Genomic DNA, 13823 nt, shown 5'->3' with positions numbered 1-13823 from the left:
AAAAAACTGCCGTCAGTCACCATCCGTTATAACGCTCTCTCTCATTGGCCAAATGAGGCAATTGGGCGGAGGAGGCAGTTGACTCGGGGAATGGCCAGGGCGGGGAATGAGCTCTAGCTGTGGGATCGGCTGAGTGAACTGAGGAGGCGCCGCGATGGCGACGACGCCGGCAGCTGCTGCTGCTGCAAGGAGCGTGGTGTTTGTCACCGGCAACGCCAAGAAACTGGAGGAGGTAGGAAGAAGGGGGCGGAAGGGGATTCTGGAAACGCTTCCAAGGCGCAGGTGGTTTAGCCGCCGCCCGCCATTGCTCCCCTGCTTTAAGCTGTTGAAAGGCGGCGTGTGTGTGTGTGTGTGTGTGTGAGAGAGAGAGAGAGAGAGAGAGAGAGAGAGAGAGAGAGAGATGCGCCCTGGCAGAGCCACGAGGGTTCTCTAGGGCCAGGGGGCTTCAGCCAGGGTACCGTGTCCCCCCGGGGTGCCTTGAAGGATGGTCGGGGGTGCTGCGGGCAACCCTGGCCTCTGTCCCTCCCTCCCTCCCTCACGTCTCTGCCTCCCACCGCAGCAGCAGCAGCAGCCCTGGCTACGAGCTCCACGGGTGCTGGCCGGGGGTGGGGCTGGGGGCCAGGAGATGAGGCAGCCCTCAGAAAGCCAGCTTGGCAAGTTTGGACGATGTTCCCAACGACTTTGGGCAATTCTAAAGAAGAGTTCCGCCCCAGGCATCGGAGGGGGTTGCTACACCACAGCTAGGGGCCTCCTCTTTCCAGCCCCAGGGAGCGGTGTGAGGAAACACCTCTCTTTGGAGCCGGGGGGGTGGGGGCTGCGGCTCAGAGACCAGGCCTGTGGCAGCTGCGGCCCGGACGACTCCGAAGCAGAGGGGAGAGGAGGCTGAGGGAACACTTTATAAGGGAATCATGGGCTCTAAAAGGTTGAAAACCTCTAATCTAGGCCAGCCCCTGAAATGCGGGAATCTCATCCAATGTGGGGCTTGAACTCACGACCCTGAGATTAACTCGTGTGTATTTGAGAGAGAAGGGGAGGAGAAAGGCAGAGATATTGATACACACATTGTGGTGTGTGAGATGAATATATTCATTAGGACCTTGTGTGTTGGGGGGAGACCGCTTTTCCTTACTGCACTCCCAGTGTATACCCAGTCCTGAGCCCTCTCCATTTGGGGGATAGGGGAGGAGGGGGAATTCGATATAAATGCAACACTATTTGGAAATATAAGATGACAAAAGCTAAATTTCCTGCAACACAATTGCTATCTGGAGTGAGGCCTTGTCAGCATGGAACACCCTGGTCAGAGTTCTGCACTGGTTGCTTACGGTATCTCTGACATTCAAGCATATAAAGCCCTTAACAAATTGGGACCAATTTACCTGAGTTTACCTATGAGATCGCCTTACCTCACCTGTGCCCACTCAACCACATCAAAAGGCGGAATTGCCACATAATACCTGTTCTGCATTGATAAGAACTCAGTTGTTCAATGTGGCAGTGCCTACCCTTTGGAGTTCCCTGCCTGTTGAGATCAAGTAGGTCAGGCATGTCCAAAGTCCGTTTCAGCGGCCTAATCCGGCCTGCCAGTTGATTTAATCTGCCCCCCCCCATGGCAGTATATGTCCTGGGGTAAAATTCTAAAAAAACTTTGAGGTAAAATTTGGTCGACCCTTACACAAGTTCACTGGCTGCTTTTGGAAAAAAAATTGGGCACCCCTGAAATAGGTGCTTTCACTGTACTCTTTTCAGTGCTTGCTGAAAACATTCCTGTTTAGACAAGCCTGCCAAGATGCTTGGAAAGTTAAGGTGATTTTAATCAGTTTTATTACAGTCATACCTCGGTTTAAGTACTGTATGCTTCGGTTTGAGTACTTTCAGTTTAAGTACTCCGCGGACCTGTCTGGAACGGATTAATCCACTTTCCATTACTTTCAATGGGAAAGTTCGCTTCAGGTTAAATACGCTTCAGGTTAAGTACAGACTTCCAGAACCAATTGTGTACTTAAACCGAGGTACCGTACCATTGTATTTAAACTTTTGTATGTTTTAAAGTACAGTTGCATTTCCCCCTTGTTTTTACTGTTTTAAACCACTTTGAGGGTTTTTTTACATATTATGAAACAAATAAATAAAATAAATAAATCCCCAAAGAGGAGGTACAGACCACAGAAAATAAAAGAATGGACTTCAGCTGTTTATGAACGCTATTACTGGCCAGACTAGCAGTGTGATAGGCTGCCTATATCTGGGGAAATAGTACTGTACAGTACAACTATTCCATCGAGTTAAAAAAAAGTTGGGGGGTTTTATTAAAAAAATGTTTATCAATTTATTTTTAAAAAAATTAGTTTCAAAAAAATCAACAAGATGCCACAAATAAATCGAAGGAAAACAAAAAATCATAACTGTAACCGTGACATTGCGTGAAATGGGTTTTTGGAATGGGGGGGGGCGAAGCTGAATGGGGGTAGGGAATAAGAGTGGGTGTATTATTTATGGAGTTGAGCAGCTGCCATGTAAAAAGTGATTGAACAAAGCATAGCTGTTTAACAGCAAATGTCCATTGTGGAAGCAGCCTTACATCAGTATTGTGGAGTCTGATTGCTGTGCTCTTCATCTTTGCAGGTGATCCAGATCCTAGGTGACTCCTTTCCATACAGGCTGATTGCAAAGAAAATAGACTGTAAGTTCATACCTCTCTACATCTTTGTGCACTTTTTTGAGTGTTCCTGCAATATGCTAACTGCAACATTTTCATTTTACAGTGCCTGAGTACCAAGGGGAACCTGATGACATTTCTATCCAGAAGTGCCAGGAAGCAGCTAAGCAGGTCCTTTTCCCCCTTCTAGATCTCTGCTTCTGAAAGCTTTTTGAGCAATATTGCACAAATCTATGGGCAGAAAAAAACTTAAAATTATTACAAGCTTCCTGCCTTTCAGAGAATATTCTGTTCCCACTAACATTATTCAGTGCCATTTCACTGATCAACCTGGGTTTGCCATGAGAAGTATATTCAATGGAGTTCTGTAAGCCATTATGAGTCGTTAAAGAGAATGCTTGTTTGCATCCAGTGCATCTAGTTGACCACTTTCAGTAGCCAGACATTTTTAAGTGTGTGTTCAAAATGTGCCATCTCTAATTTGCCACACACAATTCTTTCTGAAATAAATGCATATTATGCTCATCTTACCCGTACTATCCCCCTACCCTTCCTCTGTTCCTTGTGCTGAATTCTGATTGTATGCTCCTCAGAGAGGAAAGACCTAATCTCTTAAGAGTTTATAAAATGCAATGTATATCAGTTGTATTATATAATTCACTAACTGAATAATGTGTACACAAAACAATGTATGGATAGGGATATAATAATTATTCTGTTATCAAATCAATGTCTAGTTCTAAGGTCTGTCTGCTGAAACTGAGACAGTCCCTTGGTGCTTCCTCAGTCCCTTGGTGCTTCAGCATACAGAAATAAAAGAATATGTAATGTCTTGGAATATGGAGGCTTTCATTTTGGCTGTTGTGGTTAGTAGTCACCAACAGACCTGTTCTCAGTTGGGATCTAAAACCAGTTTGTGCTGGCTAACATTGCAACATCCTGTGTTAATGAATTCTACATTTTTAAATTTAAAAATACCCTTATCATATGCTTCCTGTTTTCTATTCTTTTTCTAAAAATATTATTAGTGCCCCTCACAATTAGTGTTTTGTTGGTTGTAGCATGCAACCTGGTCTCAAATTTTGTGCACACATCTGGACTGAAATAAGTGATTTTGACTGAATTTCCATATCTGTAGCTCTTCCACACAAAACTGAAAGACACCTGTTACACTCTTCCACTGCAGATTTAGAAAGTCAGTCAAAAAGCTCTTGTTGCATGCGCTGAAGACTTGGCTCTCTGGATTGGGCTCATTAAACTGATATATTCAGAGAACTTTCTCTTGTGGCCCCAGTATGTCCTTCCTTTCTTGACAGTATGCATACATAGTAAGATTTACAGAACACATCATTTGAACCTTATTTAATTTGGGCAAGTTTCAGTTAGTCATTTTGGAGAGATTCTCTTGGAGTTCTTCATACTCGATGGAGGCAGCGGAAGAGAATGCAAAGATTGTATTCACACACAAAAAATACTGTAGGCAAGTCCCAGGATGAACAAAATTTCCAGTTCAGATTACTTCTTAGTAATCATAGAATTGTAGAGTTGGAAAGGTTGGGATCCCCCACAATGCAGGAATTATTAATTATGAAAGCCAACTTACTTGTTCTTCGATCACATTTGTATTGAAGCCTTTTCCCAAGGATTTCTGAATTGCATACATGTCCTACTCTAAAAGCAGGGACGCGGGTGGCGCTGTGGGTTAGACCACAGAGCCTAGGGCTTGCCGATCAGAAGGTTGGCGGTTCGAATCCCAGAGTCAGTCACGACTGGACCTAATGGTCAGGGGTCCCTTTACGTTTACCTTTTACCTACTCTAAAAGGAGACAAGGAAAGCAGAGGTCTGGTGTTGCTTCAGCAACAAACTGATACCGAGCTCTATATTGTAGAAGCAACTGCATCTTGGCTATTAGCCACAACTGCTCTGGAAGGGTAATTTTCAATTAATGGGGTCCAGCACGTTAGAGTCTCTTACTGCAATAGAACAGGGGAGCATGTGGTCTCACAAGGGCTTCTGCAATGGAGCCCTCAGAGTCCAAGGATGGCAGTGCCACATTGTCAGGCCAGGAAGGCACTGCCCCCCCCCCCGGCTTGCTTGGTGGAAACACTTCTGCATCTGCCCTCATCTGCCCTTCTTTTCTACTTCAGAGTCCTCAGCCTTATCCCCTGAAGAAGGTGAATCTCGAGTCCCTAACACAGTGGGGATATTGCTTATTTCCATGTAGCAGCTGCATAGCTGTGTCTTTTGCAATAAATTTGCATATTATTATTATTAAATATAAGTTCTTTGGGAAGTTTACTTTTGATACAAAGCCCCTTTACAATATCAGGGGAGAACTCTGCTATCTAATTAATTAAATTGTCACTGTATTCTCATCAACAGATCCAGGGACCAGTTATTGTCGAAGATACTTGTTTGTGTTTCAAAGCCCTTGGAGGACTCCCAGGGCCGTACATGTAAGTAAGAGTTAAGTAAGAGTTAAGGCTTTTATTCAGAGTATAGTTGATAAATGGAAAATATCAAAAGTGTTTAACAATATTCTTTGAATCCATTGACACATGGATTAGATTTGTCACCCAAATAACTCCTATCAGCCCCAGGAAGCATGGGCAATGGTTAGGGGTGATGGGAGTTGTAATCAAACAACATCTGGAAAGCACCATGTTGGCTCCTCCTGTTGTAACAGTCTTCATTGACTTGATCTGGCATAGCAAAAACAGTGGTACCTCTACTTACAAACACGATCCATTTCGGGGTGCTGTTCACACCCCGAAAAGTCCGTAAGCAGTGCCGCTACTGTGCATGTGTGGTGAACCCGGAATTAAACACTTACAGGTTTGCCACATTTGTAACCTGAAAAGCCACAACGTGAAGCAAACGTAACACGTGGTATGACTGTATCAACTTTTACTCAGGAAAGATGCCTTCAACCTCTGTCAAGAATTAGCTTTGGATTCTGTTTATTTTTAATTGTTAAAGTAAATGAAGAGAGAATAATAAGTAAAACATTGTTCTGTTAGGCAGGCTTCCATCTCAATAATTTCTCAATAATTTCTCTTTGGCTTCCCTGAAATTCTTTTAAGACAACAAACAGCTAAAGCAAAACTAAACATACCATTGTTACTGGTTTTGTGAAGTTCATCAGGACAATTTAAATACAGCTCTTTTTTATCGCCAAGTGGTGGAGAGCTATAGATTTCAGTCTCTGAGTTTCTTCCTCTTTGGCGATCACTCGTAGACGAGTAAGATTGTCTTCCATGAATATGGTCTTAACAGTGTGTTTGTAAGTGACTGTGGAGCCCAGTTCTGGATCCGCACATCCTTCCACAGTGGGGACATAGGTTTCCGGGCAGGAGTTGATCATGATGAGGGCTTGCCAAACGTGCCTTCCTCTTAGCTCTTTTCTCCCTTTCATCCTGAGTTTGTGCTGCTTCAAAGTCCATTAATCCGGAGCGTCCCTTATATTTCAGTAAGAACTTGGATGGCAAACTTATAGCCTGATTGGTTTTCTTTTTCTTCCTGGTTGGTGGGGCCAAAAAGCACCCCAAACAAGAACAAACTGATAATAGGAGGGGTAAGCAGTGCCTTTAACCTCTTTGGCTGTACTAGTCTTTACTTACACTGTAAATCACAAATCCATTTAGCACAATTCACAAAGAATTGAAATGAATAGTAGCAATGGAAATTACAGTAATCTATGCCCTGGTAACCTCTTTAATGGGCTGCTGCAATGTGTTGTATATAGGACTGATGTTGAAGACTTCTAGAAATTTCAGTTGTTACAAAATACATTATTTTGAGTTATATGTCACTCTGAGAATCTTGTACTGAGCCTATACAGTGATCAAATCAGAGTTGGCTAACCTGTGGGACAACTTAAACCACTCACCCTTTTCCTGGAGGCCACCTATTGCCTTTTTTGTCTTTGCTTCTCAGTATCACATTAGGGGTAAGGAATTTGTGGCATCCAGGTGTCATTGGACTTCAACTCCCATCAGCCCCAGACAGCAAAGTAGTTGAGGACAATGGGACTTTTAGTCTGGAGGGCCAATAGTTAGCCACTTTGGTTTAAATAAATAATTGAAATATTTATTGAAAATAAAGTATTTAGGTTTCCATGCTATTTCACTGTTTCTTTTATTTATTTGAAGTAGTGAAGATTAATTGAACCTGAATTTTCATTTCAGAAAATGGTTCCTAGAGAAGCTGAAACCAGAAGGTAATTTGGTATTTCATCCTACTTCCTTCTCTGATTAGGCACCTCTCCTGAAATTTTCTGTTTTTTCTGCAGTGTGTAGTGATGCTCTGTAGTGACCAGACTTATTGACCATGGTTAACATGGACCTTAAATGCTGATGAAGGTACCCCCTTTCTAAAAAACAGGAAAAGCTGCTTATAGAGGGGGCAGCAAGGATCAGAGAAGTGGCAAAAGGGTGTTTAACCCTTTCTTTATCTGTTCTTTCTGGCTGCATACACACCGTACATTTAAAGCACAGGGCTTCACCACCACCACCACCCCACAAAAAGAAAGAAAGAGAAAGAAAGAAAGAATCTTGGGAACTGTTGTTTAGACCTCACAGGGCTACAGCTTCCAGCAACCTTAGCATTGGTATAGTGTGTAAAAGACCATGTCAGTCTTACAGAATAATAACACTGAAAACAATACCTTTGGCCACCAAGGCAGCAGTATGTGCTGAGATGGGGGCAGAACTGATTGAATCCCAAAGAACAGCCTGCCTTCCAACAGTAGGAAAGTGCACAGTTCTCATAGTAATGATATGACTCATGGGAAACTTGCTCATGCTCCAAATGTGTATGTTTTCTTGGTTTCTACAAAAGTATCTGCTTGTTTTCCCCAAAGAAATTATCTGACATTCCTTTTTCTGTGCCCTAGGGCTGTACAAACTGTTAGCAGGATTTGAAGATAAATCTGCTTATGCTCTCTGCACCTTTGCCTATAGCACTGGAAATCCGGATGACCCAGTGAAGCTGTTCAAAGGCCAGACTCAGGTGTGTATGAGAGGTTTTCCTACAGTGATGGTTTTGGATTAATGATGGAGCAGGGCAGACCCAAGCTCTGAGCAAACTAGGTTTTGCCAGTATAACAGCAGTAATACTTTCCATGGCATGTTCAAGTGCATCACATATAATTATTTCATAGATTTGGTAAAGTACCATATTTGCTCGAATCTAATGCACACTTTTTTGGCCAAATTAGGCACCCTAATTTGATGGTGCATTACATTTGAGTAAACAGGCTCAGTGCACAAGAGCACTCTCCTCCAAGCCCCATCCCTGGGTGGCAGTACTGTTCAGTATGGGCCTACCCAGCTCTATCCCCGTCCCCTATCAGAGGGCGGGGGGGGGCATCCAAGCTCTGGCCCAGCAAGGGCTGGAAGGCAGTAAAGAGCATCCTCCAAGCCCTCAAGGGCTGGGGAGAGGAGGGTGGAAGGAGGGTGGTGACAGCTCAGCGCATGCCTGCCAAGCAAGATTATCCAAGCACCGTCTCCCATCAGCACTGAGGGAGGAGGGCGTCCAAGCTCTGTTCTAGCGAGGGCTGGAAGACTGTTTAGTTAGGCTTGCCATATGTCTGGATTTTCAGGGGTATAATCTGTGTGTGTGTGTGTGTGTGATTTTTAGGATTTGCATAAATGTTTAGGGGCCGGCTCACACCCTCCCCGGTGCCCTCAAACCACCTGCAAAGCTGCCCAAGGAAGCAAGGAGGGGAAAGCACACACAGGGTGGGGGTGGCAGTGTGGGGCTGTGAAATGCCCTTTTCCATAGTCACTCCTGCCTCCACCTCTACTTTCTCCACACAATTACCCATCATGTGTTGGGGAAGAAGTGAGCGGGGAGGCTCGATGCCAAGGCACCTCTCTTCCTCTCGCACTCTTTTATTCCTCTTTTCACTCTCACACACTTAGAATTTTTCCACTCCTTGGCTACTTTCCCATTCTTGGGTCCCATCCCCTGGGTAAGAGGCTGTTGTGGATCTCTTCTCTCTGTGCCCCCCCCCTTTATATAGAAAATTCTCTTCTATTCCCCCCCCCATAAGGCAGAGAAGGTGTGCTTGCTTCCCTTTATCTCCCTCTCTCTAAACTTGCATCCTCATCCAAGGGAGGCAATGGAAAGGCATCTCTCGGCATTGTGTTGTGCATTGCAGTTAATGGGTTAGCAATTAGAACAGAACCAGCTGCTCCCTCCTGCCCCCCTAAAAAGAGGTAGTGGTGGTGACCTGGATCACAACGACGGTGCCTCCTCCCAGTTTGCAACTGGCAATGCCAAGCTGACAAATTAGGGCCCAAGACAGCTCTGGCCCGGTTCCATTTTGGAATGTTGATACAGAGGGTGGACCAACAGGGAACAGAGGAAAATGTGTGTGTGCTTGTGTGGCGTGTTTTTAAAAAACCCAGCTCCCTGTGCTTGCACAAGCTCCGAGAGGGGCGGGGGGAGGAGGAGGAACAGGAGAAGCCAAAGATGGCACAGGCAGCAGGCGGTAGGGAAGGAGAGAGGTGTGTAGTCCGGGTGGAGCCTCTCTCTCCCTTGCTTGGCTGGCTGAAACTCATTGTTATAAAGAGTGCACTTTTAGCGCATTAACATTCGCCAGCAAATACTTTTTTGGATTCAAGGTTCTGAAAATTGAAGTGCGCGTTAGATTTGATGGCGCATTAGACTCGAGTAAATATGCTGGCTAGTAGAAGGACAGGTCTTGCTGAAGTAGAATCAAAATGGCTTCTGCTTTAGAATTTTTTGAGAGTATTGACAAGCATGTGGATGGGATGATTAGATAAAACATTATTTACTTAGACTTTCAAAGAGCCTTTAACAAATTCCTTCACCCAAATGGTCCTCAGCAAACTTTGCATTGATGAAATATGAGCTGGCAGTGATGGAATAGGAAAGGGATATTGGGATCATAGTAGATAACTAGATGAAAACATTGACCCAGTGTATGGAACCTGTGAAAAAGACAAATTTCATGTTGGGAGTTATTCAGAAAGGGATCAAAAATAAAGCCACCAGTTGTAAAATGTTTGTATAAATCCATGAACAGGGGAAACTAGCTACTAAAAGAAAGAAAAAGTACCTTTCCTTTGATGCCTTCCAGCTCTTCCATGTTTCTGAAGCACCTTCAGAATTCTCAACAGTTGGAGCCTGGCTTACACATCACTAATTTTTATGCCGGGCACTGAATCGAGTACTGTACTTTAAAAACCCTCTTACTTATAGGGACATATAGTTGACCCAAGGGGACCTAGAGACTTCGGATGGGATCCATGCTTCCAGCCAGAAGGTTATGATAAGACGTAAGTGGCTACTTGTCTCTTTGTTATGTAAAATATCCAAAATGGGTTCATAGAGCTCTATAACTTTTTAAACGTATTTGTGCGAAGGGAATTGTTTGTTTGTTTTTCTTTATTAATATTAATAATAATAATAAATAATAATAATAATAATTTTATTTATACCCCACCCTTCCCAGGGTGGCTAACAACAAGTATAAAAGTATAAAAGAAACAATTCAATTAAAATGCAGATTAATACAATGTTAAAATTCAATTTTAAAATTAAAAATCTACAAGTAAGATAAAACCATTATAAGATAAAACCTTAGGGGAGGGTAACAGACTGCGTCAGTCCAAAGGCCAAGTGGAACAGCTCTGTCTTGCAGGCCCTACGAAAAGATGACAAATCCCGCAGGGCCCTAGTCTCCTGAGACAGAGCGTTCCACCAGTACTGAGAAGGCCCTGGTCCTGGTCGAGGCCAGCCTAACCACCTTGTGACTCGGGATCTCCAGTATGTTATTATTTGTGGACCTTAATGTCCTCTGCGGGGCATACCGGGAGAGGCGGTCCCATAGGTACGAGGGTCCTAAGCCGCATAAGGCTTTAAAGGTCAAAACCAGCACCTTAAACGTGATCCTGTACTCCACCGGGAGCCAGTGCAGCTGGTAAAGCACTGGATGAATGTGATCCCACGGCTGGGACCCCGTAAGGAGTCTCGCCGCGGCATTCTGCACCCGCTGGAGTTTCTGGGTCAGTTTCAAGGGCAGCCCCGCGTAGAGCGAGTTACAATAATCAAGCCTAGAGGTGACCATCACATGGATCACTGTGGCCAGATCAGGTTGAGAAAGGTAGGGGACCAACTGCTTAATGCAGCGGAGATGGAAAAATGCCACCTTGGCTGTGGTTGAAACCTGTGCCTCCATGGAAAGGGAGGCATCCAAGGTTACACCCAAGCTCTTGACAGAAGGGGCTGACACTAATTGAGCCCCAGTGAAAGATGGAAGTTGCCCCCCCCCCCCGCCCCATGTCATCCCGTACTTTTGTACTTTTCTGTTGTAAACTGTCCTGCGATCTTCAGATGAAGGGAGGTATACACATTTTAATACAGTAATACTCTAGCCAGTTTGTACATTACATTTCTACAGAAGATGCAGTTTATTTCTCAAGGAAATCATAATTCTGCCCTGAAATATTTGTGGACGCAGTAAGCCTGTAACTTATGTGGGGGTGGCGTGAGGATTGTGTCTTAAAACGAAAATCATGTATAGTCAAAACCCATTGGGTGCAATGACAGATGGGGTTGCCAAAGTCTTTCCCCCCAGATTCCCACCCTTTTTTATTTTTTATTTTGCCTAACAAATAAAACTGAATGTGCCCAAATTAAATGTGTGTAAGTTATAGGCTGGGACCCAGGTGGCGCTGTGGTTAAACCACTGAGCCTAGGGTTTGCTGATCAGAAGGTCGGCGGTTCGAATCCCTGTGACGGGGTGAGCTCCCGTTGCTCGGTCCCAGCTCCTGCCAACCTAGCAGTTCGAAAGCACGTCAAAATGCAAGTAGATAAATAGGAACCGCTACAGCGGGAAGGTAAACGGTGTTTCCATGTGCTGCTCTGGTTTGCCAGAAGCAGCTTTGTCATGCTGGCCACATGACCTGGAAGCTGTATTCTGGCTCCCTCGGCCAATAATGCGAGATGAGCGCGCAACCCCAGAGTCGGTCACGACTGGACCTAATGGTCAGGGGTCCCTTTACCTTTACCTTTAAAGTTATAGGCTTACTGTATAATTACTCTCAGGGGGAGTCCGGTGGAAATTACAGTAGTTCAACAGCAGTGAAATTCCAAGTTCTCCAATGAGAGCCAACATAGTGTCCTCCAGATGGCATGAACTGCAGTTCCCATAATCTCTTAAACATTGGTTATTCTGGTTAGTGCTCATGTGATCTGGCTGCCTTGGGTAAGGGAAGTGCTGCATGCCTAACATTCTTCCTAATTCCAGAGTGTGTGTTTTAGGCTGGGAGGTGTGCAAAGTAATAATAAAAAACTGCTACATGATTGGTGGACTATTACAGTTTCTCTTGATAATGTTGCATTTTCTGTCCTTAGCTATGCAGAATTGCCCAAATCAGTGAAGAACTCAATCTCTCATCGTTACAAAGCCCTGAAAGAACTGTCTACCTACTTCTCTCAAGAGCACAACTTGACAGAGGCCACATCTTGTCTCAGTTAGCCTGCCTGGGTCTATGAGATCCCATGGCTTTTGTACAGAAAATTGTATTTGAAATTGGAGATCAACGTTTACTTCCCTGCACAGATCATGTCCAATAATTTTATTTTCTTTAAAGACCTGTGTTTCTCGCTTTCTTGTGAAATAATTATTTCCAAAAGGCAGCATGTCAAATATGTGTTGAAGGATTTAGATTTTCACTAGAAGCACCAGAAGAATTCAAAATACACTAGCATGCAGGAATGAAGATGCAAGAATAAACATTAACTGTTTAAGTACCAGGAAAATAAACACTGGATTGATGTGCTTTGTTATCAAGACGGGCCCTTGAATTTCCACGTCAAATCAACAATGGAGCAGGAGCAGATTTTGAAAAGAGTCAAGAAATGTCTTAAAGCATCTTCTTCCAAGCAAAAGCGAAAATGACTAAAGCCAGTGGTGCAGATGAGGTTGGGCCGCAAAACCCAGGGCCCCCCAAAATGACCACCCAAAAAGCAGGAAATGATGGGGGCTTGCCTAACCTCCAATCACCAGTGTCACTGTGACTTCTCAGGGCAGGGGGAGACAGCAGAGAGTTTAGCAGGGGCGCTAGATGGGCTCTTCCAGTGCATATTCACCATGCTGACCTCATTGTTTCTCCCGCTGGTAAGCTGCATTGGTGGTTACTGTTGTGTCAGGGGCTGGTCTGGATCGGAAGATTGGAAAATGCAATCACAGGGAGATCAGCTCCTAACAGAAGAGGAGGGAAAATATCCCCACCCACCCCATTCCCAGCGTTTCCAGAAGCAGAGACAGGCAGAGACAGAAGCTGCACAGTTGAGAGAGGAACTACCCAGCTTTGAGATAGTACCGTGGCTAGGCAACCAGAAGGGAGGGAGCAGCTGTGCGATACATCAATCAAGAGTAGGGGGAAACCCCTCGCTCCCCTTGAACTCGGAGGTCCAAGCATGCCAGAGAACAAAGGAGACGCAGAGGAGGGGCATCTTGCAGAAGTGGGGAGGCGTTAGAGTGAGCAACTGCTATCCTTGCAGAGAGTTGCCTGTCTGCTCGCAACATCATACTGTAGTAAATCTACAAAATCCTTGTTAATTCTTATTGGTGAGCTACCAGAAGGCAGAGGGGAACTCCCGTACTTGACATGTTGGTAGGAAAGTGCTGCCCTCCTCCTGGTGACTGCTACTGATCAAATAGCCCCACATATACACCTGGACTGACATGGACATGGTGGAGCCCACTGTGGTGAGAGCTGGTTGCTGAAGTGTTATTTTTCCTTTTCCTTTTAAATGTTTTATCGACGTGTTGTTGGCCAGGCATATGCATTAATAAGGAGGGGGAAGAAATTTGATTCAGTTCACATTTAAAGGCAAACCTGCTTTTAAGCCACAGTTTCCTAAACAGTGCAAGAACACAGTCATCCGTAAGTAATCAACATTCTCTTAATTTTGCAATGCAGTTCTGCAGTCATGTAATCTGTTCAGATGTATATTACCAGGTTAAGTGTGCATAAGAAATGCATCTATTAATGAGAATGACATATTCCCATTATATGAGGAGAGAGCGCTGTGCATACTGGACAGTGTTGCATACAAAGATATGTGCATTAGGACAGATTAAGACAAAAATCTGTCCTTTTCTTTCTGTCTCTTGTACAGTTG

At 44.4% G+C, this 13823-nt stretch overlaps 1 protein-coding gene across 1 annotated transcript; it reads left to right on the top strand.

The window, feature by feature from the left end:
- Positions 1–126: 126 nt before the first annotated feature.
- Positions 127–12459, top strand: ITPA (inosine triphosphatase). Its single transcript, XM_035123697.3, has 8 exons — positions 127–232; positions 2626–2683; positions 2766–2830; positions 5043–5116; positions 6848–6879; positions 7555–7670; positions 9891–9967; positions 12048–12459. The coding sequence occupies exons 1-8, from the start codon at positions 155–157 to the stop codon at positions 12169–12171; spliced, it is 624 nt and encodes a 207-aa protein (XP_034979588.2). The 5' UTR covers positions 127–154; the 3' UTR covers positions 12172–12459.
- The last annotated feature ends 1364 nt before the right edge of the window (positions 12460–13823 follow it).

This window comes from Zootoca vivipara, chromosome 7 (assembly GCF_965207765.1).
Source record: "Zootoca vivipara chromosome 7, rZooViv2.hap1.1, whole genome shotgun sequence".
Classification (NCBI taxonomy): domain Eukaryota; kingdom Metazoa; phylum Chordata; class Lepidosauria; order Squamata; family Lacertidae; genus Zootoca; species Zootoca vivipara.
Note: the sequence above shows the minus strand (reverse complement) of the source record. Positions and strands in the feature narration are given on the sequence as shown.

Coding starts and splice junctions, on each gene's coding strand:
- ITPA (XM_035123697.3), top strand. CDS start 155: ATGGCGACGACGCCGGCAGCTGCTGCTGCTGCAAGGAGCGTGGTGTTT. Junction 5,117..6,847: donor GGACTCCCAGGGCCGTACAT/GTAAGTAAGAGT, acceptor TTTTCATTTCAG/AAAATGGTTCCTAGAGAAGC. Junction 6,880..7,554: donor AGAGAAGCTGAAACCAGAAG/GTAATTTGGTAT, acceptor TCTGTGCCCTAG/GGCTGTACAAACTGTTAGCA.